Raw genomic sequence first — 24,685 nt, forward strand, 5'->3', positions numbered from 1 at the left:
TGATCTCCATGGCCTCAGGCACTGGAGCTTCTCCTGGCACCAGAGACCATTATTAGGTCGCATCATAGTGGCTAGGCTTCAGCGCCCATGTTGGCAGTAGGATAGGTGAGAGCACCGTGGCCTGAGGGCTCACCCATAGACCTGCCAGAGCCTCTGCCTGTCTCATAGCCAGTCTGGGGAGTTCTTTGCAGGCCAGTGCTCAGGTTCATGGAAGGGAAGTGGTATAAAGGAGCAAAGAAAGCCTTAGGCTAAGAAAGAGGATGTGATAGAGAAGAAATACTTGATATGGGAAGATAAAAAAGAAATGTATCGGGGCTGGGGATGTGGCTCAAGCAGTAGCGCGCTCGCCTGGCATGCATGCGGCCCGGGTTCGATCCTCAGCACCACATACAATCAAAGATGTAATGTCTGCCGATAACTAAAAAATAAATATTAGATATCTCTCTCTCTCTCTCTCTCTCTCTCTCTCTCTTTAAAAAAAAAAAAAGAAATGTATGTTTGTCAATAGTGAGAAATACATGAGGAAAAAGTCTTCAGGGCATCCTCAAGTATACCTGGCTCACATCTCCCAGCACATGCACTTGGATCCCAGCCCTTTAGCCTTTTGTCATAACAGATCCCTGTTTGTTTTTTATATTGTTGTTTTTGTACTGGGGATTGAATTCAGGGCCACCCGACCACTGAGTTGCTTAGCACCTTGCCAGAGCCGAGGTTAGTTTTAAACTCACGATCCTCCTGTCTCAGCCTCTTGAAATGCTGGGATTACAAGTGTGTGCCACCGCACCTGGCACAAATCCCTGTTTATGGGTAAGGGAGCTATGACCATGAGAAGTGGAATGTTTTGCCCTTTGAGTGACAGGCAAGGAATTTTCTTGGCATTTGTGTGGTGGTAGTCATCACAACTCAGTGTGTGAGTGTTGCCCGAGGAGTGAGCAGCCATGACTATGTGAGGATGATCAGCATCCCTGTTCATCCAGGAGAAGGGATGTTTGCACAGGGCAGGGTGTTGGGGGTGAGGAGACAGGGGTCCTGGAGTGAAAAACATCTCTTCCCTGACTTGTGCTCTGAATTCTTCTAGCAGCATCTTCACACTCATTTGCTGTAGGTATAATAGAGAGTCAGTAATGTATCATGAAAGGTTAACTTAAGAAAACTACTTAAAAAAATACTAATCAGTTCAAGAAATATTTGCATTGCATAACATTTTCTGGATATCTCAAAAATTAGTAAACTACACGTGATGAATTCAAAGACTGAATTGCTTGTAGCACCCTAATAAGTATGATCTGGTTTTTATGTTCTGATTTAATTATCTCTGCATTGGAATTGGTGGTGACAAGCTGGGTATGGGGGTGCATACTAGTAATCCCAGTGACTCCTGCTGTGGACTTACTACAAAGAAGTTTAAACACAGGCTACAGTTAACAAGTTCAAGGCCAGCCTGGGCAACTTAGTGAGACCCTCTTAAGATAATAAAAAAATGAAAGGGGGCTGGGGATGTAGCTCAGTGGTAAAGTGCCCCTAGGTTAATTCCCAGTATAAAAAGAAGAAGAAAGAAAAGAAACTTGGGACTGACTATAATCAGTTTTCCTAAGCATCCCCTATTCCTTTTTAAAAGGCTCTAGAAAAGGGGCTGGGGTTGTGGCTCAGTGGTAGAGAGCTTGCCTAGCATGTGTGAGGCACTGGGCTCGATTTTTAGCATCACATATAGATAAATAAAGGTCCATCAACAACTAACAATATTAAAAATAAAAATAAAAGGCTATAGAAAGAAGGTAAATAACTTGGACGTGGAAAAAAATCTTTGGCATAGCATCCCCCCCACAAACTCTTTAGTATATATATTATGTAATGCAATTTTACATGGAAGCTATGATCAACACCAGGAACGTAACAAGTGGCTAGTTTACTTGGGGGTAAAGAAGAGAGTAGGGAAAAACTGGTTTCATAGGGAATGTATTACCTTGTTTAGGGGCTTTCGGGGGTAGTGGGGAATTAACCCAGGGGAGCTTTACCACTGAGCACATCCCCAGCCCTTTTTATTTTGAGACAGGTCTCTGCTAAGCTGCTGAGGCTGGCCTTGAACTTGTGATCTGCCTGTCTCAGCCTCCTGTGTTGCTGGATTATAGGCATGTACCACTGCCCCTGGCCTTACCTTGGTTTTTAATACTTTTAGTATATGCCAGGTAGGAGTACTGGAAGGTGTTCTAGGCGGGGCGGAAGAACAAGCAGCCGGTAAACACAGGCTAGATGAATAATGTGGCCTCAGAATCTGGAAGAAAGTAAGAGCTCTGTTAGAAACCTAATGGCTGTGATATCACACAACCAGGTAAAATTTAAAAAGGGAGTGTTAGTGACTTAATGTCTTGACAGTCTTAGGATGGTGAAGACAGAAACCTTTGAAGTTCCTATTAAAGCATCATCTCTGACTACCTCCAGAAGTACTTGCTCATTTTTCTTGTCCTGTATGTTATTAATCCTATGGACGCTGTCTGTCACAAGTACACGTTTCTCCACTTTTTTTTTTTTTGGAAGCAGAAATTGAACCCAGGGTTGCTTAACCACTGAGCCACATCCTCCCCCCTTTTTTTCTTCCTTTTTTAATATTTATTTTATGTGGTGCTGAGGATCGAATCCAGGTCCTGCCCATGCTAGGCGAGCCCTCTACCGCTGAGCCACAATCCCAGCCCCCATCCCCAGCCCTTTTTATTTTTTGAGATAATGTCTTGCTAAGTTGTTGAGTCTGGCTTTAAGCTTGTGATCCTCTAGCCTCTATCTCCCAAGTTACTGGGATTACTGGTGTGCGCCACCACACCTGGTAATTCTTCTTGGCATACCAGCAGAAAAGCCTTCTTGTTTCTCAAAAGTCAACTCAAACTTGACTCAGGTATATTCTCGCCCAAAAGGGGTAGGCCTAGGGGTCAGTGAATGACAGCGCAAATGAAGTTGTCAGTCAGACAAGCTGAGGAATGTAAGTCATCTATAATTAGAATCTCTAGGATCATATGTATGTGATGTTACATGAGAAAATTGTATAGACCTTTTGCAATTAAGATAATAACTTGAGTTGTCATCTAAGAGCTAGACTTGACAGTTCTTCCATAGAACCACATGTGCTGGGCCTGGGTCCTTCTCTGAGGAGGAAGCCAGCTGCATTTTTCCCTTGTTGGTTGCCTATTCCCCCTCCACTCCCTTCCCTATTCCCGCACAGTGTGCTTCTTTTTCTGTTAATCATTTTGATCTACTGTTGTGTTTTAGTGGTAAAAAGATGTGACTAACCCAGTTGATATCATCTGTACAGTAACAGCTCTTTATTGTTTTCTTCTCACAGGTGACAGAGCTGAATGAGCCACTGTCCAATGAAGAACGGAACCTGCTCTCTGTGGCTTACAAGAATGTCGTTGGAGCTCGCCGTTCCTCCTGGAGGGTCATCAGTAGCATTGAGCAGAAGACATCTGCAGATGGCAATGAGAAGAAGATAGAGATGGTTCGTGCTTACCGGGAGAAAATCGAGAAGGAGCTGGAGGCGGTGTGTCAAGATGTGCTGAGCCTGCTGGACAACTACCTGATCAAGAATTGCAGCGAGACCCAGTACGAGAGCAAGGTGTTCTACCTGAAGATGAAAGGGGACTATTACCGCTACCTGGCTGAAGTAGCCACTGGAGAGAAGCGGGCCACCGTGGTGGAGTCCTCTGAGAAGGCCTACAGCGAAGCCCATGAGATCAGCAAGGAGCACATGCAGCCCACCCACCCCATCCGGTTGGGCCTGGCGCTTAACTACTCCGTGTTCTACTACGAGATCCAGAATGCCCCAGAGCAAGCCTGCCACTTGGCCAAGACCGCCTTTGACGATGCCATTGCCGAGCTCGACACTCTGAACGAGGACTCCTACAAGGACTCCACTCTCATCATGCAGCTCCTCCGTGACAACCTAACGCTCTGGACAAGCGATCAGCAAGACGACGAGGGCGGAGAAGGCAACAATTAAGGCCCCAGGTGGACTGGCAGCGCACGCTGATGCTACTACTGCAGTCTTTATTTTTTTCCCATGAGTTGGGGGTCGGGTGGGGGAGGGAAAGGGAGGGCTGACCTTCCCAGGGAGAAACCCACGACCTGTCCTGTCTTTGATCGCCTCTTTGACGTTTTTGCCAAAATACCACTAGTGGAAAGTCAGGCTAGCTGTGCTGGTATTGGAGTAGCAGTCTCACGGCATATGGACTGTGGTGTAGGTTCATGCAAGTGGAGCTGTCTGTCTTTAATTTAACTTATTGCTAGGTGATAGGTTTTGAGATGAAAAGAAAATGTAAATGGAATGGCCCTCATTCAGTAAGTTCTGTGGTTCCAGTAAGGATTTTATGTACATACGCTCTTGTCTTAAGTTTTGGGTACTTTCTCTCTCCTCTGTTTTAGCTGTGCATTTCTTTTGGGGTGTCCTCTACCAGACATGGCATAGTTTAAATCCCAAGCAAACAGACTTGGAGCATGAGGTTTGCTCATCCTACAGTTTAGGCCTGCCCGTTTTCCTCAAGTCTGATTAGTCGACAGTATTAACACTAAATTGCAGTTTACAGTATTTCTACATTACAGCCATATGTGACATCAAGCCATCAATTGTGAATTTTTCTTTGCTGTTTTTTTTTTTTTTTTTTTTTTTTTTTTTGGCTTTACATTCTTCTTTAGCCGTATCTAGGTTGGTTTTGCTGTTCTCTGCCTCCTTGGCTAACCTGCCCTGAGGAGAGTCAAAGCTACTTTAGGTTCGGTTAATAGGTGCTTGGCAGGTGGCTGTGGGATTTCATCCTCCTTTCCTCTTAACAAATCCACAACAGAAGTTATTAATCGCTTTAACAGAAACGTTAAGCACCACAAAAATGGAGGCACTTCAGGTCTGTCTGTCATGTATGGTGTTAGATTCTCCATGACCCCTGCTCCCAGCTGCCTCAGCTCCTTCCTCAGGGATCGCACTGCCATTGCTCCCCTCTGCACGTGAACTTTCCCCGCTGTACTGAGTGGCTTGGAGGTTGGATCGTAGAGGTTGGTGGCCTTCAAGAAGGTGTGTGGTGCAGTGTGGAGAGTCAGGTGCTAGAAGCTGAACCTGTAGAGACTCGGCAGGAGGCGCTGCGCCTGCCCAGCCTTCCTCCAGCTCTCCTTCCCGAGGGTGGGCCTGCTGCGGGCCGTGAGTGAAGTCACCACGGGGAGTAAGCACTGAATCCTGTTTGACCAAAACTTTTCCCCTTTTTCTTTTCAAGGAAAGCATGGAAGTTGGAGGTTGACCTCTCTGAGTTAGCGTACATTTTGCAATTGAAGGAAACCACAGAGCTGTTTCCACACAGCTGTTCTCAGTTAGCCCTGGGGCCCTCCTTCCCACTGCAGCTTGGTCTCTGTAAACATGACCCATTGCATGTCGCCTGTCCAGTTTTTCTTAGTTTTTTTTTTTTTAACAAAATCAGTAACCATGTGGACTCCTAAGATGGGTAATGACATCAGAGTTACTTTGTTACTTTGTTTTATTTAGGCAAGGAGAGATATGAATAATGACTGAGGAAAACCTGACATGCTTTCGCTAGACCAAAATCAAGCTTACAATTAGGAAATGAATATGTTTAACAGGACACAGTGACAGTGACAATAGAAGAGTGGTGATGACCGTAGAGTCAGTGTGCTCCGTAGTATTGCAGTTTCCCAGCATGATTTTCCTTCGAGGGCCCCTCCTCACCCTGGTGGAAGTCCTGACTCATTGAATTCTTCCAGGAGTTCTAACTCAACAGAGCTTTGTCGCTTTTTGTGCCATTACAGGAGCTTGGAGTCATCGCTGTGGATGGAAAACATTTGGGGGAAGGGGCGAGTGGGTCTTTCCCTAATTTTATCTTCATGTCCAGTGAGCAGTGTCGTGTCCGTCCTTATCGCATTTGGAAATGATTGACTGGAATTACAAAACCTATTTTTCCTTTAAATTTCAGCTTTGGCTCTGGCTGCGTTTTAGAATAATGCAAGATAAAATCCCTGCAGACAGACAGAGGGCTGGAACTGAAGAGGGACGGGAGACTTGGTGTTACGCAGCTTGAATGGTTTCTTTTCTTTTCTTTATTTTTAAAGAAATGCACTTGCCTATGATACTGTTTCTCCAGTGAAATGATTACTCCTCCATTACTCTATTGATACAATATTGTGCATGCTCGTGTTGTATTTCTATACAGTAGCTTGAAATTTATTAACTTATACTGTAGGTGTTATGTATTCCTATGACAAAAAAAAATTAAGTCTTCAAATTTTTTAAAAGTTTTTTTAATTTAATTTTTCCTTTTGGGGGTACAAGTTTGCTCTACCAAATAGTGATCGTAACAAATTGATCTGTTTTGGATGTTGCTATAGTGACATGCAGTTATATATTTTGTTTTTAAGGGGGGGCAAAAGAAACACCAGTGTTAGCTTAATCTTAATGTCTGGTGTTTGTCATGGTGAAATTATAACTATTACAGTGTAGGAGAGCACTGACTATGTTCTCCGAATGAGCCTTTGTGCTTTTTGTCATGTTATGCAGTGAACTATTTTTAAGGTCTAATCAGTGATTATTTTTCCAACTCCGTGTTTCTCTAAGGAATTATTTCGCACACGGACCATTCTTAGCAGTTTTCCTCAGTGATGGAATATCATGAATGTGAGTCATTATGTAGCTGTCGTACATTGAGCAAATAAACTTACAGATCTGATGTCCGTGCCATTTAGTTTCATTTAATGTTTTAACTTTTCCTTTGCTTTTGGGGGTATGATTGGAGGTGTGTGAGTTTGGATGGATTGATGGGGTGTGGGGCGAGACAGCTTCCAGTACAAAGGACCTGTGTCTGGGAGTCAGACCTGGGCTTAGTGACCTTAAGAAAATCAAGGGTTGATTGAGGGTATGGCTCAGAGGTAGAGCACTTGTCCCTTGCCTAGATATGCACAAGTCCTGGATTTGATCCCCAGCACTTGAACAAAAAAAGGAAATAGAAATTAGAACACTGTCTGGGCCTCCTGAGTCTGCTTTTTTTTTTTTTTTTTTTTTTGTACAGTGGTTGAACTCGGGCACAAGGCCACTGAGCCACATCCCCAGCCCTGTTTTGTATTTTATTTATAGACAGGGTCTCACTGAGTTGCTTAGTTCCTCACTTTATGCTGAGGCTGGCTTTGAACTCACGATCCTCTTACCTCAGCCTCTCAAGCTGCTGGGATTACAGGTGTGCACCACCACACCCAGCCCAAATCTCTTGCAAAGTACTGTGTTTGGCCGGGTCCCAAAGGGCCCTTTGGGGATACAACTGGTGAGAAGCACAGGCCTGAGTTTGAATCCTGCTCCTGAGCCCAATAGCCAGGTGCTGCTGGAGGCATCAGGAGGTACCTGCGAGTGGGAATATTGTCCATGAGATAAAGCCTTTGCACCTGTCAGGGGGTACAAGTTTCAGCAGAAGGGAAGGGTGGCCTTTACAGTGGAGGGAGACAGTTTTTTTTTTATTTTCTGAGAAACTTCAACTCACATTTGGTGTGATAAGACTGTGTAAGAGGCCTTTCACTGTACGTTGAATGAATTGTCTCCTGGGTTAGCTTGTTTGTCCCTGGGACCACCCTGAGTGCCACTGCAAGTATGGCTTGGAACTGGCAGTGACTGGGCCTGAGATCCTACCACTCACTGATGCCTGGATTTGGGGCCCTCCCAAGTTTGGTGAGCTAACCCCGGGCAGTGCCGACATGGCCCCTTGGGATGTGCTGAGCAGGATCAGTGTAGGAGCCACTGAGCATAGAAGAGAAAGTACAGGCGTGGGCAGGTTTTCAGAAGGTCCCTGAGGCTCTTTGGAAACAAGGGAAAAGGACTTAGAAGATGCTACGACACCCCGTTCCTTTGTGACACCTGCCTCTTAGGGTTATCATGAGTGGAATTTACCCAGAGTATTCCGTGAACACTTGGAAATAGGTTTGTTTTTTTTTTTTTTTAGAGAATTTTTAATATTTATTTTTTAGTTCTCGGCGGACACAACATCTTTGTTGGTATGTGGTGCTGAGGATGGAACCCGGGCCGCACGCATGCCAGACCAGTGCGCTACCGCCTGAGCCACATTCCCAGCCCCCTTGGAAATTGTGTTTTGAGGAGGGGGACACTTTGTTGCCCATGCTGGCTTCCTGCTAAGTCACTGAGACTGCAGGCAGACACTACCATGTCTGGCTGGCCAGTTTTAAGATTTCTTTGATGCAACAGTCCTCAGACTTTCTCAACTCAGAACCCTTTTATATAACTCTGAAGAGCTTTTTGTTTGTGTGGGGTTGAATCAAAAACTACAAGTTAAAAATACTCATTTGTCTAAAAACAATCACCATTTGTTTCTTGAAAAATAGTTGTTTTCCAAAACAACAAAAAAATAGAGGCGTAGCATTGTTTCACTATTTTATAGATCAACTGGATTCTGATATCTGCTGCTACGTGCAGTGTGTTGAAGTATTGGGGGCGGGGGTAGTTGGAAAGGATGGCCCTGAAGAGCTGGGTTGAATGGTGGTGTAGAAGAAGGCTAGAAGCTTCTCATGGTTCAGGTGGCACTCATCTGTAATCCAAGCTGCTTAGGAGGCTAAGGCAGGAGGATCAGAGGTTCAAGACCAGTGTGGGCAACTTAGTGAATTTTTCACTAAGGGCAGGGGATGTGTAGCACAATGGTAACGGTGTCCCTGGCTTCAGTCCTCTGAATTGCAGAACAACAAACTCATTCTTCAAGCTCTGTGTCTTTGTGCTGAGTGTGTTATAGGATTTTGAAAATAGCCAGTAGGGTATAGCAGTGAAGTAAGGGGACAGGGACAGGAGTGGGTACTAGGGAGTCCCTCAGCCCCCTTGCTTGGGGCATCCGTGGAGCAGAGTTCATCCTGACAACTTTGGGGGTGGAGTAGAGGTCATAAATATGGAGGTTCAGTGGCAGGAACCTTCCAGCACAGCAGGCATGCTGCAGAGGGCGGGTGCAGTTTCTCTCCAGTCTATTTATGAGCGATGACCACACACACTGGCCTCTGCACGGGTCAACTGAGACTGCACATTGACTCACTCTGGATGATCGGAGTGGCTAAGAATGGCAACTTGGTTTTCAGAGCAAGTTTGGAGAAATAGCTTCTGAAAACTAGCTGTTCTCTATTTCTGGGAGTTGACATTAAGTGGTCACCAACCTGGTCAGAGCATTAAAATGTGATATACCTGGCGCTGGAGTTGTAGCTCAGTGGTAGAGAGCTAGCCTCGCATGTTCGAGGCCCTGGGTTTGATCTTCAATACCACATAAAAATAAATAAAATAAAGGTATTGTGTCAAAGTACAACTAAAAAATAAATATTTAAGAAAAATGTGATATACCAGCCTTGTCCAATGAGCCTGCTGGTTTGAATTCGCCAAGTCTGGAGGGACGAGACAGGACGGGTTAGATGCAGACCACACCAGCCCTACCTCTAAGGAATTGTGGGTACCTGTGGTCCGGGAGGAATCTGAAGGAGGGGCAGGCTTTCACAGGCCTCACAAGTAAACAGATTGCCCAGGTTAAGTAAGGTACTGGTTAGGCACTCTTGCCCTACTGCAAGAGAGGAAAGCCAATAGGAATTACTTTGAGGAACATGATTTGGGGGTAGGAATGTTTTTAATTAGTGGTGTATGCACCTAATAGTATAAAAGGGTGCAATGTTGGGGCTGGGGATGTGGCTCAAGTGGTAACACGCTTGCCTGGCATGCGCAGAGTGCTGGGTTCGATCCTCAGCACCACATAAAAATAAAAGATGATGTGTCCACCAAAAACTGAAAAATAAATAAAAGGTGCAATGTAAAACAATTTTTTGTATTCTTGCTAAGAATGTAGTTTTAATTTTTTAATATTTGAGACAGGGTCTTGCTAAGTGGCTGAGACGGATTTCAACTTTTAAAAATTTTCTTATCTACTATATATATTTTTGTTTATTTTTTTTTTTTACCTTGAACTTTGGATCCTCCTACAAGAAACACAGGTGGTTCACAAACCTTAAAATATTTACTACCTGGCTAATCCTGTGCTGACCCCTGGTTTCCCATTAGCTGTCCTACCATGCCTGTACACATGCCACCCATTCATTGCCCCTTTGTAGTATAACCACTGCTGTCCCCCTCCTGATCTGGCTCAGCCTGAGATAGGATTTTTGCTTCTTTTGAGCACTGCTATGGACCAGAAATGTTTGCACAGTGATTTTAAATAAGGATAAATGGGATTTGGTGGCCTCTTGAATTAGAAGATTTAGCCCCATTGGAAGGGGGCAGACTTCTCTTTGTGTTGTGGAACTTGTAAGTCGCCACATGCCATTTACTCCATGTTCACATTTCTCCTAAAAATAAGGATAGTTATGTAACCACCATTACACCAAACACCAATTCCCTAGTGTATCAGCCCATGTTCAGATTTCCCCACATTGTCCTCAGGATGCATTTGATGGCTCTTTCTTTTTCTTTTTCTTTTTAACGCATTCTTTTTCTTTTTAATGCTTATTGAGTTGTCAGTGGACCTTTATTTACAGGAATGCAGTGAGAATCGAACCCAGGGCCTCACACATGCTAGGTGAGCACTCTACCACTAAGCCACAACCCCAGCCCTTGATGACTCATTCTAATACCCCTCCCATGCCAAGGAGGATCAATTCAAAATTCATTCGACCTCTTTTATGACATTGACTCTGGGTTGCAAGAGAACAGGCTACTTGATAGTCTCATAGAATGTCACACACTCTGGGCTTGTCTGTAAGTTTCCTCCTGCCATTCAGTTTGTTTCCTACCCAGTTGGGACACTTGTCTTGCCAGAGGATTTTTGTTTCTTTTTTTTCTTTCTTGTGGCACTAGGAGAGCTCTGCCACTGAGCCATGCCCACAGCTCCTTCCCTTGCCGGAGGATGTGGCTCTGTCTTCCAGCCTTTTCAGCAGCAACCAACACCAAGGCCAACCTGAGCCACCCTCGAGAACCATCATGTTTCCTGACTGGTCGGCTAGGCTGGGGGCTTTGCCTCCTCACAGTACCTTCCCCAACCCCCATGGGAAAAGAGAGGTGCTCAGTGAGCGAGCACTTGCTTTGACTCAGCGAACTGTCCAACATGCTTGGCCTGGTGAGGCCTGGCAATCTAAAGCTGTTGTGTCCTGAGCAGGGTGTCGGTGGGGTGGAGAAACGGTGCCACTCGCCATATGTGCCATAGTTATATCAGCAACAGGTGAGTGGATGCCAGCCACCTTCATTCTGGGTATGGTTAGGGAAGCCTCAGCCATTGTGCTAAACTGGTTCTCCCAGGTAGGCACAATGGCGCATGCCTGTAATCTCTGGAGGCTGAGGCAGGAGGATCGCAATTTGAAAGACACCCTCAGCAACTTAGTAAAACCCTAAACAATTCAGCAAGACAATCGTAGAGGATGTGTGGCTCAGTGCCCCAGGTTCAGTCATCCCCCTGTACAAAACAACAATAACAACCATCAAAAAACCCTGGTTCTTCCAATGATGGACAAATTATCTTACCTACTACTTTGGCTCTTAGACATCAAAATGCCACTTTTTATTCTAATCTGATGCAGTAATTTAGGACTGGGGTCTTAGTGGTTATTTTTGTTTAGTCACATTGGTTGGAACCACAAATGTAGTCAAGCACTATACCACTGAGCTACAATTGCAGTCTCTCTTGTCATTTATGTAGTACTGGGGACTGAATTTGGCATTGCACATGGTAGGCAACCCCTTATCACTGAGCTACATTCCCGCCTTTTGTTTGTTTTTTTGGTACCAGGAGTTGAACCCACGGGCACTTAAACCACTGGAGCCATATCTCTAGCCCCCTTTTTTTTTTTTTTTGAGGCAGGATCTCATTCAGTTGCTGAGGCTGGCTTTGTAATCCTCCTGCCTCAGTTTCCCAAGGCGCTGGGATTACAGGTGAGCGCCACTGCGCTGACCATCCTGTTTGTCTAGACAGGGTCTCACAAAGTTGATCAGGCTGGCCACTCCTGCCTCAGCCTCCTGAGGCTCTGGGATCCTGTGGCCCACCACATCTGGGTGGTTGACAGTCTAAAACCAGATGGGTCATATTGGATTGTTAGGGAGCCAAAAGTGACTTCCAAAAAAATGGTGGTGGTATTTTTATTTTTATTTTTTATTATGCTTTGCAAGGTTTTTGCTTTCTGACTTTGAGGACTGCTGTCTCTGGAACATTCCTTATTGGTGTATTGTGGTCCTTCAGTTGTGAGTTCTAGGCTGGAGTGGGTAAGGGAGGGGCAAAGTGGGAAAAAAAATATCCTCCGGTGCTAAATCAGATTACATTAGGAACACAGACGAGATTTTACAAATAAAGGCTGGGGAAATGGTATGAAGGACAGAAGCTCTGAAGCATTATGAGTGTCCTTTTCCCTGTAATCTCCCTAAATACTGTCCACATCCCCAAGACCAATCAGTATGCTACGTCCCACTGGGGCTGAAGCAAAGAGAGAATGATGGCTGCCCCCCCCCTTACGTAAGTGGTGGGAGGGACAAAATGAAGCTCTTGAGCAAACACAAGAGCCCTGGTTCCCCCTAGCACCCAAAAAATGCACGAAAGATGACTGGTCTGACCGCCTGGTCAACTGCAATGATGCTGGTTCGCCGGGCCTGGAGTTGGGAGGGAGGCTTCTGCATCTCTCCAGGTCGAGGTCCCACCCACCCAGGGGCTCCCGCACTACTGCCCTCCACTGCCCCGCGCTGGACACCGCTGGTCGCAGGGCGGCAGCCCAGCCCAGCCCAGCTGGGAGCTCCAACCCGGGGCTTCTCTCTGGGCCCTTCCCCGCCACAGACGCCCGTACCCACGAGCTTCACTGCCTGCGTCTCCCGCGGGCTCGTTTCGCACGGGCAAACCGAGAGTTCCCTCCGCTTCCCCGGCTCCCCAGTAGCTCCGACCCCGCGGGCGGCGCTGGTGCCCGGATGTGAGGCGGGCGGGGCCCGGACCCGTCCGTGGCCCCGCCCCTTGAGGCGGCCCCTTCCCTCGCGGGCGTGGTAGGAGCCAATCACAGGTTAGGCTCTTCCCGCACCGCCAATGGCGGGTCTGTTGCTAGGGTTCGGGTTCCTGCTCCACGATCGGCCTGCTCATCTGCCCCGAGCTCGATTTGTGCTCGACCTGGCCCTCCCGCCTCCGCGGAGCTTTATCCACCCCGCCTTCGCCACCCTCCTTCATTGCCGGAGGAACCGGGTCTGCAGTGTGGAGGGCATCATAACTCTACTTAGAGGGTGGTAGTGACCTCCGTGGGCGTTGTCCCTGGAAGGAACCGGTTTGGCAGCGCGGAGCCTGAGGTTCCTGGTGTGCCGGGACCCGCGCCTGCACCCAGCGTTTTCATCGAACCAGTGGCCCCGTCTCCCGTGCTCCACCCCAGCCCTTTTTATTTATTTATTTTCGATACAGAGTCTCGCTGAGTTGCTGTTTTTCTTCTTACAGATCTCATTCTGAAACAAGTCCTAAGACGTCTGCATTATTCCCATCTCGCAGAGGGGGAACCAGGGCTCTGAATATCTTTGACCCCCACCACACACTTTTGGGAGGTATCAGAGGGACACAGAGACTCGGATCTGACAGTTCCCATCACCTTACACGTTGCCCCCCTTGTGGAGCAGTGAGGTGGGCATACGGGGCACACCTGGTGTCCTGAGGACACTGAGGCCAACACCCGTCTCTTGCCTGCCTGTCCAGCCTCAGATTGCACACTATCCTACTAAGTGTTACAGGCCAGTCATCCTCAAGCATGGTGTGCAGGGTCCTCTGCCCAGGTGTACTGACCAGCCCCATGCTCACGCTTCTAATAGAATGGTGGCCAACCAGAGCCAGGGCTCACCCGCAGAAACCACCTGGAAAGATGTTAGAAATAGAAGGGGGTGCAGATACCTCAGTCTCTCCCCTCCCCATCTTCCAACATAGAGTTGTATAATTTCATCCCAGAAGGAGGAACAAGTTTCCCACATCACCATCCTACCTGGATGTAAGAATCAGCTTCGGTGTGGCTTCTGTCACTCAGTAATGTTCCATTTTGTGTTGGGGAAGAAAAGCTTAAGAATTCAGGATTTAGATTCCCATCCTACTGTGTTTTGGATCTGTAACATAACTTCTAAAGTTCCTTAACCTATCAGTTTCCATATCTGTAAAGTGGGAATAATGTGGTCTACATTATAGAAATCCCTAGCATCGACTGGGTACTGTTTCCAGGCCCTGTTCTAAAAACATCAGCTATTTATTCCTATACAGCTTCATTTTGCAGATGAAGAAACGGAGGCTTATTAACTAGACCAAAATCCAATAGCTAGAAAGTGGCTGAGTGGAAATTTGAACTCAGGCAGGCTGACATTGCTAACAGGGTATCCATGATCCTCTGCTGCCTCTTAGTGGCCTAGGTTTGCTATGAGGAGTCAGTTAGCTAAGGAGTGATGGGCAGCTAGCAGGTGTCCAGTACGTGGCAGTTGTGAATAGTAGCAGACACAGTGATTCACACGCCCTGCAGCAAAGATATGCCAGAGCAAGGCAGGGGCCCAGGATCTCAGCCTTGGCTTCCAGGCCCTACAAAAGCTGAATCAGACTGGCAGCCAAGACAGTGAGCAGGGGATGTGCTGTCAGGCTTGAAGGCCCCTAAGGAAGATTGGGACCAATGGCATGGCAGGGTGGGACGGTGGTGGCGTCAGTATTTTCCAAGACTGGGCCTCCTGCTCCCATTTCTGCTGACCCTGCCAAGCCCAGAACCTGGGCAGAGATTCTGGAAGGTTCTGGAGTGAGCACTCTGGGATGTCTGGGGTCTTTCTCTGAAGGAGCACCAGGGGGCAGTCACTTACTGTATCTGGGCACGGGGGCAGGGTGATTAGAATGTCTAGCCCTAGGGCATCCTGCAGGGGCCAGTCTCAGGACCTGCCTTGGCACCGCTCCAGCCTGATACACATGGGCCGTGATCCAAAGCTTCCTGCTTGAAGGGAGCCAGGACAGTCCAAGAGGTACCCAGACCTGTGGCCTTCCTGCTGGGGATCACTTACTCTTCCTCCAGAACCACTCCTTCAACCCAGAGGCACTGGACCTGGGGCTCCAGGACCCCTGCTGAAGGATCACTCCTGCAGGCACTCCTAGGGTTCAAGGCTGTCAGGCCCGACAGGCCTTGAGCAGAGGTTCTCCAGGGGTTTCAAAGACAAAGGTGGGGGTGGGAGGCAGAGAGAGGAGGGCCTCAAAAAGGGAGGAGTCTTGGTGAAGTGAAGAAGGTGGGGGTCCAGAGATGGGAGAACTCCAAGAAAGAGGGTTCAGTGTGCTAGAGGGGGCTTGATGTAGGGAGGGAGTGGGGATGGGGTTAAGTAAAGGCGATGGGAATCAGAGGGGTCAGGAGTGGAGGATGGCACTCTGAAGGGGCCCAGCGAGGGTAGGAGGGTAAGGGGGCTGAAAGGGTAGAGAACCCAGGGAGGGAGGGGGCTCCTGAGGGAGAGGACTCTGGGGCCTCTTTGTCATCCATCCACCTGATTAAGTGATCAGCCTCCTGTCCTTGATTCCTCCAGCCTGAACACAGGGGTCCTCCTACCATCCCTGAGAGGAGTTGCAGAGACCCATCTTGTGCAGGTGGGCGGATGTGGTGAGACAGGGGTCCCACAGAGCAGGCTCTGCCCGGGCCCTTGTGGTACTGCATGGCGCTGTCTCATTTCCTTGTGCACCCCTGGGACCTTGGCTTTCCTACCATTGTTAGGGGACAATCCAACCTTTGTGATTGCTGCTTGATTCCCACCCTGCCAGGACTGACAACCCACACAGACAGGAGGCGGGAGGCCGAGCCCAGGGCAAGACTGGCCCAAGCCCAGGTGTGGCCCTGCCTGGTGCTTAAACCTCTCAATTTACTCCTCATCCCAGACCTTGGCAGGTTCTGTCCTGTTCAGCCCCAGGGCCAGGGTGGGGCAGACTTCCTGGCACAGAGGCAAGGCTGCCTGTGCTCTCTGGTAGACAGGGCAGCTTGACCTGCTGGGCTGGACAGAAGGGTGTGAGTGGCCATCGTGCTGTGGGGACACCCCAGGGCTGCTCTTCAGATGTGATCTTCCTCTCTGGGCTGAAGGTGGGAACCTGGCTGGGCATGGACCTCCCCTGCTGGCTGGTCAGTCAGGCTCTCCCACCTTCTACGTCCCTGCTCAAGGTCACCCAGCCAGTTTTCATTCCAGAGCTGACCCTTCTTGGTGAGCCCGGGATTCTTGGCATTTTGATGTTGCCAACTCTTCCAGCACCAATGGGAAGTGGACAGAGCTGTCTCTTCTCAGAAGCCCATGAGGACACAGCGCATCCTCAGGAGGCACAGTGCTGCACACAGTGAGGTCCGGAGTCACCTGGCGGCGTGGAAGTGGGGAGGAGAGTCCCACCCCTGGCTCAGAGGTTCCTGCAGGTGTGGAGTGATTTCTGCTCACATGTGGGTTTTCCCCTTGGAAGCCTGTGCCCCTCAGGGCTGGCACTTGGGGCATCCGCCAATAGAACACACACAGGGCACAAGTGGCTGGGTAGAACAGTGGGTGGGGACACTACGCTGGGCATTCCACACCCCAGGAAGAGGCTTTGGGACCACGTGGCCTGCTCTGCCCTGATCTGCTGGACAACCCTGGGCAAGTACAGCCCCTGCTGGGCCTCGCATTCTCCTCTGTGTGCTGAGGGGTGAGGCCAGGTGTCTTCTGGGAAAGGAACTCACCCAAAGGGGCGGGTTGGGGTTCCTCATGCCCTTGAAGGGAGCGGGTATCTTTTTCTGATTTGCACTGGACATTTACAGATTAGGGGCTCTCGTGGCTATTGGGTAATGCTGTCCCCCACCCCTGTGCCTTGACATGCACTGTCAAGGGAATTCCATGGAAAGGCCCCCACATTCCTGGGGTCTCTTTTCTTTGAGAACAGGGTGAAGGTGGGGGTCAGCCCATTTCATGGCTCTGAGCTTGGGTCCAGCACCACGCTGGATCAGACCTGCCTGCCTCCCCTGCCCTCGCCCAGACAGCTGCCTCCTGCTGCCCCGTAGTGGTCCTCAGCTGGCCACTGGCTGCTGTGCAGGTCTGTGCCTGACCTCGGGGATTGTCCCAGATCCCCAGGTCCCAGTGTGTGTACGTGAGGATAGGGTGAGGAGATTCTGGGGTTCCAAAGTGAGGTCAGCAGATGCCCCTGACCAGCTGGACCCATGCCTGGCCCTGCCCTCAGGCGCCTGATGCCAGGCGAGTGAGACTGGGACTCTGTCAACCCATGGCCAGTCCCTGGCAGGAGCTCCTCTTATGCCTGACCCTCCTCCCCTCTCCCCATCACCAAGGTGCTCTGGTCCTGCCTGAGACCCAGTTCTGTGCCCTCTCTTGGCGAAGTTTTTGCTCCCTCCCTTCTTCCCCACCAGGGGAGCTGTGGAAAGCTGCCTGCCAATTCCTGGGACAATTCTGTAGCAGGGGAGGTGGCGGAATCTGCAAAAGATTCACTCTCCCAGCAGTCAAGGCCAGGGCCTGCTGAACCCCACTGATGGCAAGGTCAGCAAGCCCCTCTCCCCAGCCCACGGGTCCGCCTCTCAGCTGGACGTTCCCAGTCACCCCCTTTTAAGAACCAGAGCCCTATTTTAAAGCAGGCATTTTAAACCCTGTTTAAAATGGCCCATGGTAGCACACATCTGTAACTCCAGCTGCCCTGGAGGCTGAGGCAGGAGGATTGTGAGTTCAAAGGCAGCCTCAACAACTTAGCAAGACCTGGTCTTAAAATTAAATATATAGGGGCTGGGGTTGTGACTCAAAGGAAGGGGTACTTGGTTCAATCCTCGGTACCACATAAAAACAAAAGAAAGGGGGCTGGGATTGTGGCTCAGCGGTAGAGCACTTGTCTAGCACATGCAGGGCCCTGGGTTCGATAAAAATAAATAAATAAAATAAAGGTATTATGTCCAACTACTTTAAAAAATAAAATGTTTTTTTTTTTTTTAAAAAAAAGAAAGGTATGGGCTGGGGATGTGGCTCAAGCGGTAGCGCGCTCGCTTAGCATGCGTGCGGCCCGGGTTCGATCCTCAGCAGCACCACATACCAACAAAGATGTTGTGTCCGCCGAGAACTAAGAAAAAATAAATAAATGTTAAAATTCTCTCTCTCTCTCTCTCTCTCTCTCTCTCTCACTCTCTCTTTAAAAAAAAAAAAGAAAGGTATTGTGTTCACATACAACTAAAAAATAAATGTTTTTAAAAAAATACAAAGAGTTGGGATGTGGCTCAGTGGTCAAGCACCCCTGGGTTCAATCCCCAGTACCAATAAATGAATGAATGAATGATGAATGAATGAATGAACAAAGCAGGGATCTGCTTTGATCTCTGTCCTGTTTTTTTTTATGACTTCAGTAGTCTACACTTAGCTTGGCCTTCAGTGCCAAGGTCATCAGGGTGGGGCAGGGTACAGGGCATGTGGCACACATTTTTCTCAAGTCCCCTCTTGTTTTCCCTCACTCCAGCCCTGGCCCAAGGCTGTGACTGTCTCTCCTTGCCTATCCCACAAGTCTCACTTCGAAAAATCCCTCCTGCCCGCCTCCACTAAGCCCAGCTTGGCCCTTCTCTAAGGGAATCATGCTGTTTCCTCCAGTTGTCCCCTTGAGAGCAGGGACTTGGACCAACAGCTGGGTGCTGGGCCCAGAGGAGATGCCCACTGGAACCGACAGAAAAAGAGAGGCCCAGGAAGCACTCTGGAGCAGAAGGTGGCCCAGGAATCCCTGGGTAAACCTGAGCCAGTTGGGGATGAGCAGCAGCCACAGGAACTGTGGGCCTCCAGGGAGCTGGGCCTGCCAGCCTCCACCATGGCCAGATCACAGAGCACCGCCCTCGGATGGCCTTAGGCTGACCAGAGCCTCCCGGGTGTGCCCTATGCATTGACCCAAGGCCAATGTCTGAGCCCACAGTAGCCAGTGCCAGATGCCCTCAGCAGAGACTGTCACGTATTGCCAGCCACAGCCCACTCCATCTGGAGATGCTACCCAGTATCCCTGAGCCAAGGGTGTAGGGCAGCCCACCCGCACTTTCTCTTAACCTTCCGCCCCAGCTGGGTGGCTGGGTGGCTCCACCACCAGCCAGCTACCTCAATTACCCCATTTCTACTTCAGTTTCCCAGGAAAATAAGAATTCAGTTCCTGGTTTCCCTTGTAGGGACTGAATTCTTATATTTACCTTCCCATCAGTGCCCCAGCCATGTCTCAGATGAGGCCCCTAGTGCCCAGAGCCTCAAAGACACTGCCCTGGGACTTTACCCCAGGGGCAACCCCAACACCCCAGAGGTTGACCCCTGTCTGCCGCTGACTGTGATCTTGGCACTGGGCCTGAGATTCTTGGCAGCTCTTTCCAGGTCTGTTTGGCTTCCTGGTCCTCAGCCTCCTCCTCCCAAAGCCTCATCAAGCCTTATTTGGTAGCACTTGAAACTGTGGAGACCCTCTCCCTGTCCCTGAGCAGGGTCTGGGCTAATCTGACCACACACACGTCACCCACCTCCTCCCTTCCAAGTCTAGTCACTTCTTTTGAGACATGCTGTTCCCAGGGCTTAAGCAGGAGTAATTGTACCTCTTTTCGGGGTTGATGTGAGGATGACTCTCCAAGGGCACCTCAGGGCAGCCTCACTGTCACTATGTCTGACATAGCCAGGCCTCAGCAGGCCAGGGCATCCCTGGTGTCTGTCACAGGGGAACTGCAAACGGCTTAAACCTTGGCTGGCATCTCGGGCCACAGGAACATGGAGGCATCCAGAGGCTCCTGGCGGGGGTGGGGGGCAGTGTTAGGGATGAGGGGTGGCAGGCTCAGGGTCTGGAGCTCAGAAATGGGCCTAAGCAGTCTTGGCCTGATGGTAGAAGGCTGGAGAGGCGGGGCAGCATCCTGGCAGACGAGCTCAGACCTGTGCTGCCAGCTGTACCGACACAGTTCCTGCTGCGTGTTTTTTCCCCCGTTGGCCTTGGTCCAGGTCCAGCCAGGCCTCTCGGGCCCAACCTGCCCTGGCTTCACACCTGCTCCAGATGTGGGTGTCCCAACAGGGTCTGCACCAGGGAGTGGACACCAAGAGGCTGGGAGCATAGAGGGCAGCATCGCAGGTATGTGCACCCCTCTTCCCTGTGGAAGCTCTCCTCCCAGGGCTGTGGGCTCAGGAATGAGTGTGGGTGTGTCTTGTCACAGCCTCAGGTTTTGAGACCTTGTTCCTGGAATTTGGGGGGAATTTCGAATAGGGCTGGAGACAGGGCTCCAAAGCCCCCTCAGCAGGCTCCTTAGAACCTTCCCTGGGCCTGCTGGAGGGTGGGGGCTGGAGCAAGGGCAGACTAGGGAGGGCTAATGAGGTGTGATGGTTCCTACCTGGACCAGTCAAGGCAAGCCCTCCCTCCCCAGGAACCAACAACTAGAACACACTCCTCTGCGAGGCACCTGCCCCTCCTGAGAGAACGTGCCTGTCCTGCATTCAGGTCCTCTGAGGACCAAACCCTCTTTGTAGTCAGCTGGAGTTGCCACACCTCCTATTCCTTCTCCATGGTCCTGTGCCTCTCGGACAAGACAGTAAGGGACCATGAGCTCCTAGGAAGTCCCCTCTCCTGCCCCTACTGCACCTTCCCCTTATCCCAGCTGGGTCCCTGAATACCGACTGGGGGGAGAGGTGCTCTTCCTGGATTCTTCTCCCCCACACCTGACTGGGTCCCCAAAGTCCAGCAGAGAGCTCAGCCCAGCAGGCCCTCAGCTTAGGTAAGAACACAGGAGGCTTTTGCTCAGGGCGCTCACCCCCAGGTCTCCACAAACACCAGGAGGGTCTGAAACAGTGTCCAGCAGTTACTTAGAATTTTATTTGAGAAAAAGAGAAGGTACATGTATCAAAAGAGCACACGGGTGGGTGAAGGGGTCGGCCAGTCGTTATTCGGGGTGGACAGCAGGGTAATGGGTTCTACTTGGCTCCAGTCTACTCAGATTTCCCAGCTTCTGAACTCCCCAGCTGGGCACGTGACTCGAAGGTGACGGGGATGGTGATCTCCGCTGACTGTGTGGCTGGCTTGGGCATGGGGGCCTCCACGGTGAGTGTGCCCTCAGGGGACAGAGAGGAGGAGACCAGAGTGGGGTCCACACCGGGTGGCAGCCTGGACATGCAGAGAAGGAGAGCAGTTGTTACACACCGCCCCTGTCCCCTTCCCTGCGTCCACTCCGCTGGACCCCCTCCCAACAACCCCCCCCCCCGAAATTGGGCCAAGACTCACGTGTATTTCCGAGTGAAGCAGCGGGAGACGTAGCCGTGCTCGTCCTGCCTCTCTTCGTGCTTTCCTGGGGTGGGGTAGAAGGAGGTCAGAGGCTGTGTGGACCGGCCCACGCCCATCCCAACAGGCTCCTCTGGCCAGAGGCCCCACCACCTACTCCCGGGTAGCTGGATCTCAGGAGGACACAGATCGAGTTGTCTGGGGGTATCTGGGGGGGCTTGACTGTCCGCTCCCGGCGTCATAAGTTTTCGAAAAGTCCCACCCAGAACTTTTCCCACCGGTGGGGGCGCGGCGCTGGGCTCTTGGCCCGGACTGGGCGCCCGCAGGCGCACAAAGCATCGTACACGCCCCCTCCGCTGCCGGGGCCAGGGCCAGGGCACCTGCTCTTAGGGGTCGGGGATGGGGTTCTCCAAGGGAAGGGGAGAACCTTCCTTCTCTTAACGTCTTTCGCGCCCCGGGTCCTTCAGAGCGACCCACATCGCGCATTCCGAGCCAAGGGAAGCGGGTCGAGGAACAGGCCTCGGACCTCTCCCGGGCCGGACCCTCGGCCCAGCCCATCCCGCCCTGGGAGGCTCCCGCAGGCTCTCCCCGCCAGCTTCATCCTCCGCAGGGGACCACAAGGGGCTCACCGGTGATCTCCACCACGCCGTCCTTGGTCTTGACCGTCAGCTCCTCCGGGGCGAAGTGGTTGACGTCCAGGGACACGCGCCAGCGGTCGGCCGTGTGCCGGATCTCCGAGACGCCCCTGCTGAGCTGCCGGCTGAGCGCGCGGCTGTAGGCGGGCGCGGCCGCGGCCACGGCCCCGGGGCCCTCGGCGGCGGGCAGCGGGCGCACGTAGCCCGGCCAGGCGCTGGAGCTGAACCACTGCGTCCACTCCTCCGGCAGCCGGGGCAGCCCGAAAGCCTGGTCGAAGAGGCGGCTGTGGTTCGGGTACCAGTCGTGGAAAGGGTCCCAGCTGGGGGTCCGCAGGAGCGTGAAGGGCACGCGGCGCTCGGTCATGCTGGCTGCTGGCTGCGCTGGGCGGTTCAATGCGCGTCGGGCTGAAGTCCGAGAAGTGCTGGGCTGGGGCCCCGGCTGCGCTTTTATGGGTCTCCAGCCGGGTATTTTTAGCAGGCGGTGCTTCAGGTCTCTATTAATGGCAATGACCAGTTGGGGGCCGTCCCTCCCCCTGCATTCCTCCCACGGCTTATGAGGGGCAGCGGGCGGGGCGAGGAAGGTTCTGCCCACATCTGGAAACTTCTCTTGTTTAGGAAAACAAATGACAGGAGAGCACGGGAGCTGGAATTATGCCCATCGCAGGGTGCACTCAGCCTGGGCGTTAAAGCGCTGCGGGAGTTGGCCCGTGGCCCGTCCCATCCTTTTGTTAAGGAGATCAAAGCCCAGAGTGGTTGGATTACTTGTCCAGGGTGGGGCCCCACGACCAGGAAGTGGTAGAGGTAGGTTTGGACCAGAGGGGCCCCGTGATGAGTTGTGTCCTAGAACCGAGTGGGGTGGTACTTGAGAGGGTGGACTTCAAGACCGGACTGCCTGAGGCCACTGGATCTGCCACCAAGAAGGTGAACTTGTATAAGTTAAGCTCTGTGCCTTACTTTCCCACGGTGGGACACCAAGATGTTGCTGGTGTTGTTGGAAAGGGCCAGGGATTCAATGACTTCATGCAAGTGAAGACTTTAGCCTGGAGCCTAGTGCCTCATAGTTGGTAGTTAACTGTTCCCTGCCTGGAATTGGAGATGGCCGAATTAGCCTTTCCCCTCCCTTCTCCTGAGCAGTGGGGCTGGCCCATCTGGCTGAGACTCACGTTAGTAGGGAGGTTACTGTCAAGTTTCCCCATATCTATTTTTCCTTTAGAAGCCCTGGCCAGGGAACCTCAGTACAATGAATTTGAATCCAGTCTGGCCTTTACAATTGGCTTCCTATCTGATTTTGGCCAAGGCCCTGCTCCTACGGTCTCAGTTTCCTTTTTGCAGCTTATGAGCTCAAAATCTGCCCCCCCCAGCACTTTTTTTTGCTGTTGTTACTGATGTTGTTACCAGAGATTGAACCCAGGGATGCTTAGCCACCCAGCCCTTTTTTAATATTTTAGTTAAGAGATAGGGTCTTGCTGAGTTGCTTAGGGTCTCGCTAAATTGCTGAGGCTGGCTTTGTACTTGAGATCTTCCTGCCTCAGCCTCCGGAGCTGCTGGGATTACAGGCGTGCGCCACCCAAATCCCCCTTGGCTTATTTTTAAAAAAATATTTATTTTTTAATTTTAGGTGGACACAATATTTTATTTTTATGTGGTGCTAAGGATCTAACCCAGTGCTTCACACCTACCACTTGAGCCACATCCCCAGCCCCCTCCCTTTGGCTTATGACTCCTACCACACAGGAGGCGGAGTGTGGGTCCAAGAGATCGAGTTCACACAAATTTGCCTGGAGCCTAAGGCTCACCCCTTGATCCTCTTCCCCGACCTGACCACCTCTGGGGTCCAGGCCCCCGATCTCCCAGCTCTGAAGGAGGTGCTCAGCCTGAGGGTGCTGCTCCCCTCCCTGCACAGATGTGGCCTGTTCAGCTTTCCTTCTTCCTGACTTAGGTTCTGTGTTCCCTCCTCTTTAGCTGAAGCTCCAGAGGTTGACTGGCCATTGTCTCTGTAAAGTACCAACATGTCAGCCTCTTCACATTGGGGTCCCCTGGGCTCCCTACTTCCTCTTTCCCACCCCATCCTTCTGGCTGCATGTCCCAGGGTGCAGTCTCCACTCCTGCCAATTCTTTTTTTAAATTTTTTTTTAGTTGTCAGTGAACCTTTATTTAACTTATTTATTTATATGCAGTGCTGAGAATCAAACCCAGAGCCTCACACATGCCAGGCAACTGCTTTACCCCTGAGCCACATCCCCAGCTCTCACTCCTGCCAATTCTATAGGAGACTGAGGCCTTGTCCTACCCAGACCCAGACTCTAGGGACACTGAAGGGACTGGCAGGTGGACTCCAGGCCACTCACCTTGATGAGCCTCAGTTTCCTTATTATTATTATCAGTTGTAGGTGGACACAATACCTTTATCTTATTTTATTTATTTATCTTTATGTGGTGCTGAGAATCGAATCCAGGGCCTCACACGTGCCAGGCAAGCGCTCTTCCACTGAGCCACACCCCCAGCCCCTCAGTTTCCTTTCAGAGAGAGAGAGCTCATGGGTGCCTCTCTTTCCTGCCCACCCATTCTGCATTAGGATAGAGTTGGGATGGGTCATGAGTCCCAGGCCAGCCCAGGAGAGAACGCTCAGGGGCCAAGTGTAGGGCACCCAGAATGCCTGCCCTCACCTCTGCCCCTTCCCTTGCTAAGTCACGCCGGGAGCTGGGGAGGTCTCAGCTGGGAGCTCCTGGCTGTCCTCCTAAGCGTCTTAGGAAGCTGCAGGCCATGGTTCCCGGCACTCCCAGCCCCGCCCACCTCCAGCTCCTCTATAAATTCAGGTGAGATCAGAAGATAGAGACCTGCCCGTCTCT

The 24,685-nt window shown here is 50.8% G+C and overlaps 2 protein-coding genes and 1 long non-coding RNA gene across 4 annotated transcripts in view; 1 reads left to right on the plus strand and 2 right to left on the minus strand.

The window, feature by feature from the left end:
* The window catches only part of Ywhag (tyrosine 3-monooxygenase/tryptophan 5-monooxygenase activation protein gamma), a 33,962-nt gene extending 27,255 nt beyond the window's left edge, over positions 1 to 6,707 (plus strand). The window contains exons 2-3 of one of the 2 annotated variants that reach the window (XM_021728576.3): positions 3,332 to 3,996; positions 5,958 to 6,707. In XM_021728576.3, the coding sequence (XP_021584251.1) occupies positions 3,332 to 3,988 (657 nt within the window). In that variant the 3' untranslated portion in view covers positions 3,989 to 3,996; positions 5,958 to 6,707. Of the gene's footprint in view, positions 1 to 3,331 lie in introns of both variants that reach the window. The other variant, XM_005328506.5, reaches the window with a different exon arrangement.
* Positions 6,708 to 12,113: 5,406 nt separating this feature from the next.
* On the minus strand, positions 12,114 to 12,948 carry LOC144367466 (uncharacterized). Its single transcript, XR_013426875.1, has 2 exons — positions 12,817 to 12,948; positions 12,114 to 12,235 (listed from the first exon to the last, which is right to left on the minus strand). It is a non-coding gene; the product is annotated as an uncharacterized LOC144367466 (long non-coding RNA).
* A 7,828-nt stretch (positions 12,949 to 20,776) lies between these two features.
* Hspb1 (heat shock protein family B (small) member 1) lies at positions 20,777 to 22,389 on the minus strand. Its single transcript, XM_005328508.5, has 3 exons — positions 21,830 to 22,389; positions 21,204 to 21,267; positions 20,777 to 21,086 (listed from the first exon to the last, which is right to left on the minus strand). The coding sequence occupies exons 1-3, from the start codon at positions 22,197 to 22,199 to the stop codon at positions 20,912 to 20,914; spliced, it is 609 nt and encodes a 202-aa protein (XP_005328565.2). The 5' UTR covers positions 22,200 to 22,389; the 3' UTR covers positions 20,777 to 20,911.
* Positions 22,390 to 24,685: the final 2,296 nt, after the last annotated feature.

This window comes from Ictidomys tridecemlineatus, chromosome 10 (genome assembly GCF_052094955.1).
Source record: "Ictidomys tridecemlineatus isolate mIctTri1 chromosome 10, mIctTri1.hap1, whole genome shotgun sequence".
NCBI classification, from domain to species: Eukaryota; Metazoa; Chordata; class Mammalia; order Rodentia; family Sciuridae; genus Ictidomys; species Ictidomys tridecemlineatus.

What these genes read in the sequence shown, in the direction of transcription:
- Hspb1 (XM_005328508.5), bottom strand. Translation starts at nt 22,199, where the DNA reads ATGACCGAGCGCCGCGTGCCCTTCACGCTCCTGCGGACCCCCAGCTGG. An exon ending in CGGCGTGGTGGAGATCACCG is followed by an intron (nt 21,268 to 21,829) that starts GTGAGCCCCTTG and finishes ACCCCACCCCAG; the next exon opens with GAAAGCACGAAGAGAGGCAG. An exon ending in TGCTTCACTCGGAAATACAC is followed by an intron (nt 21,087 to 21,203) that starts GTGAGTCTTGGC and finishes CTGCATGTCCAG; the next exon opens with GCTGCCACCCGGTGTGGACC.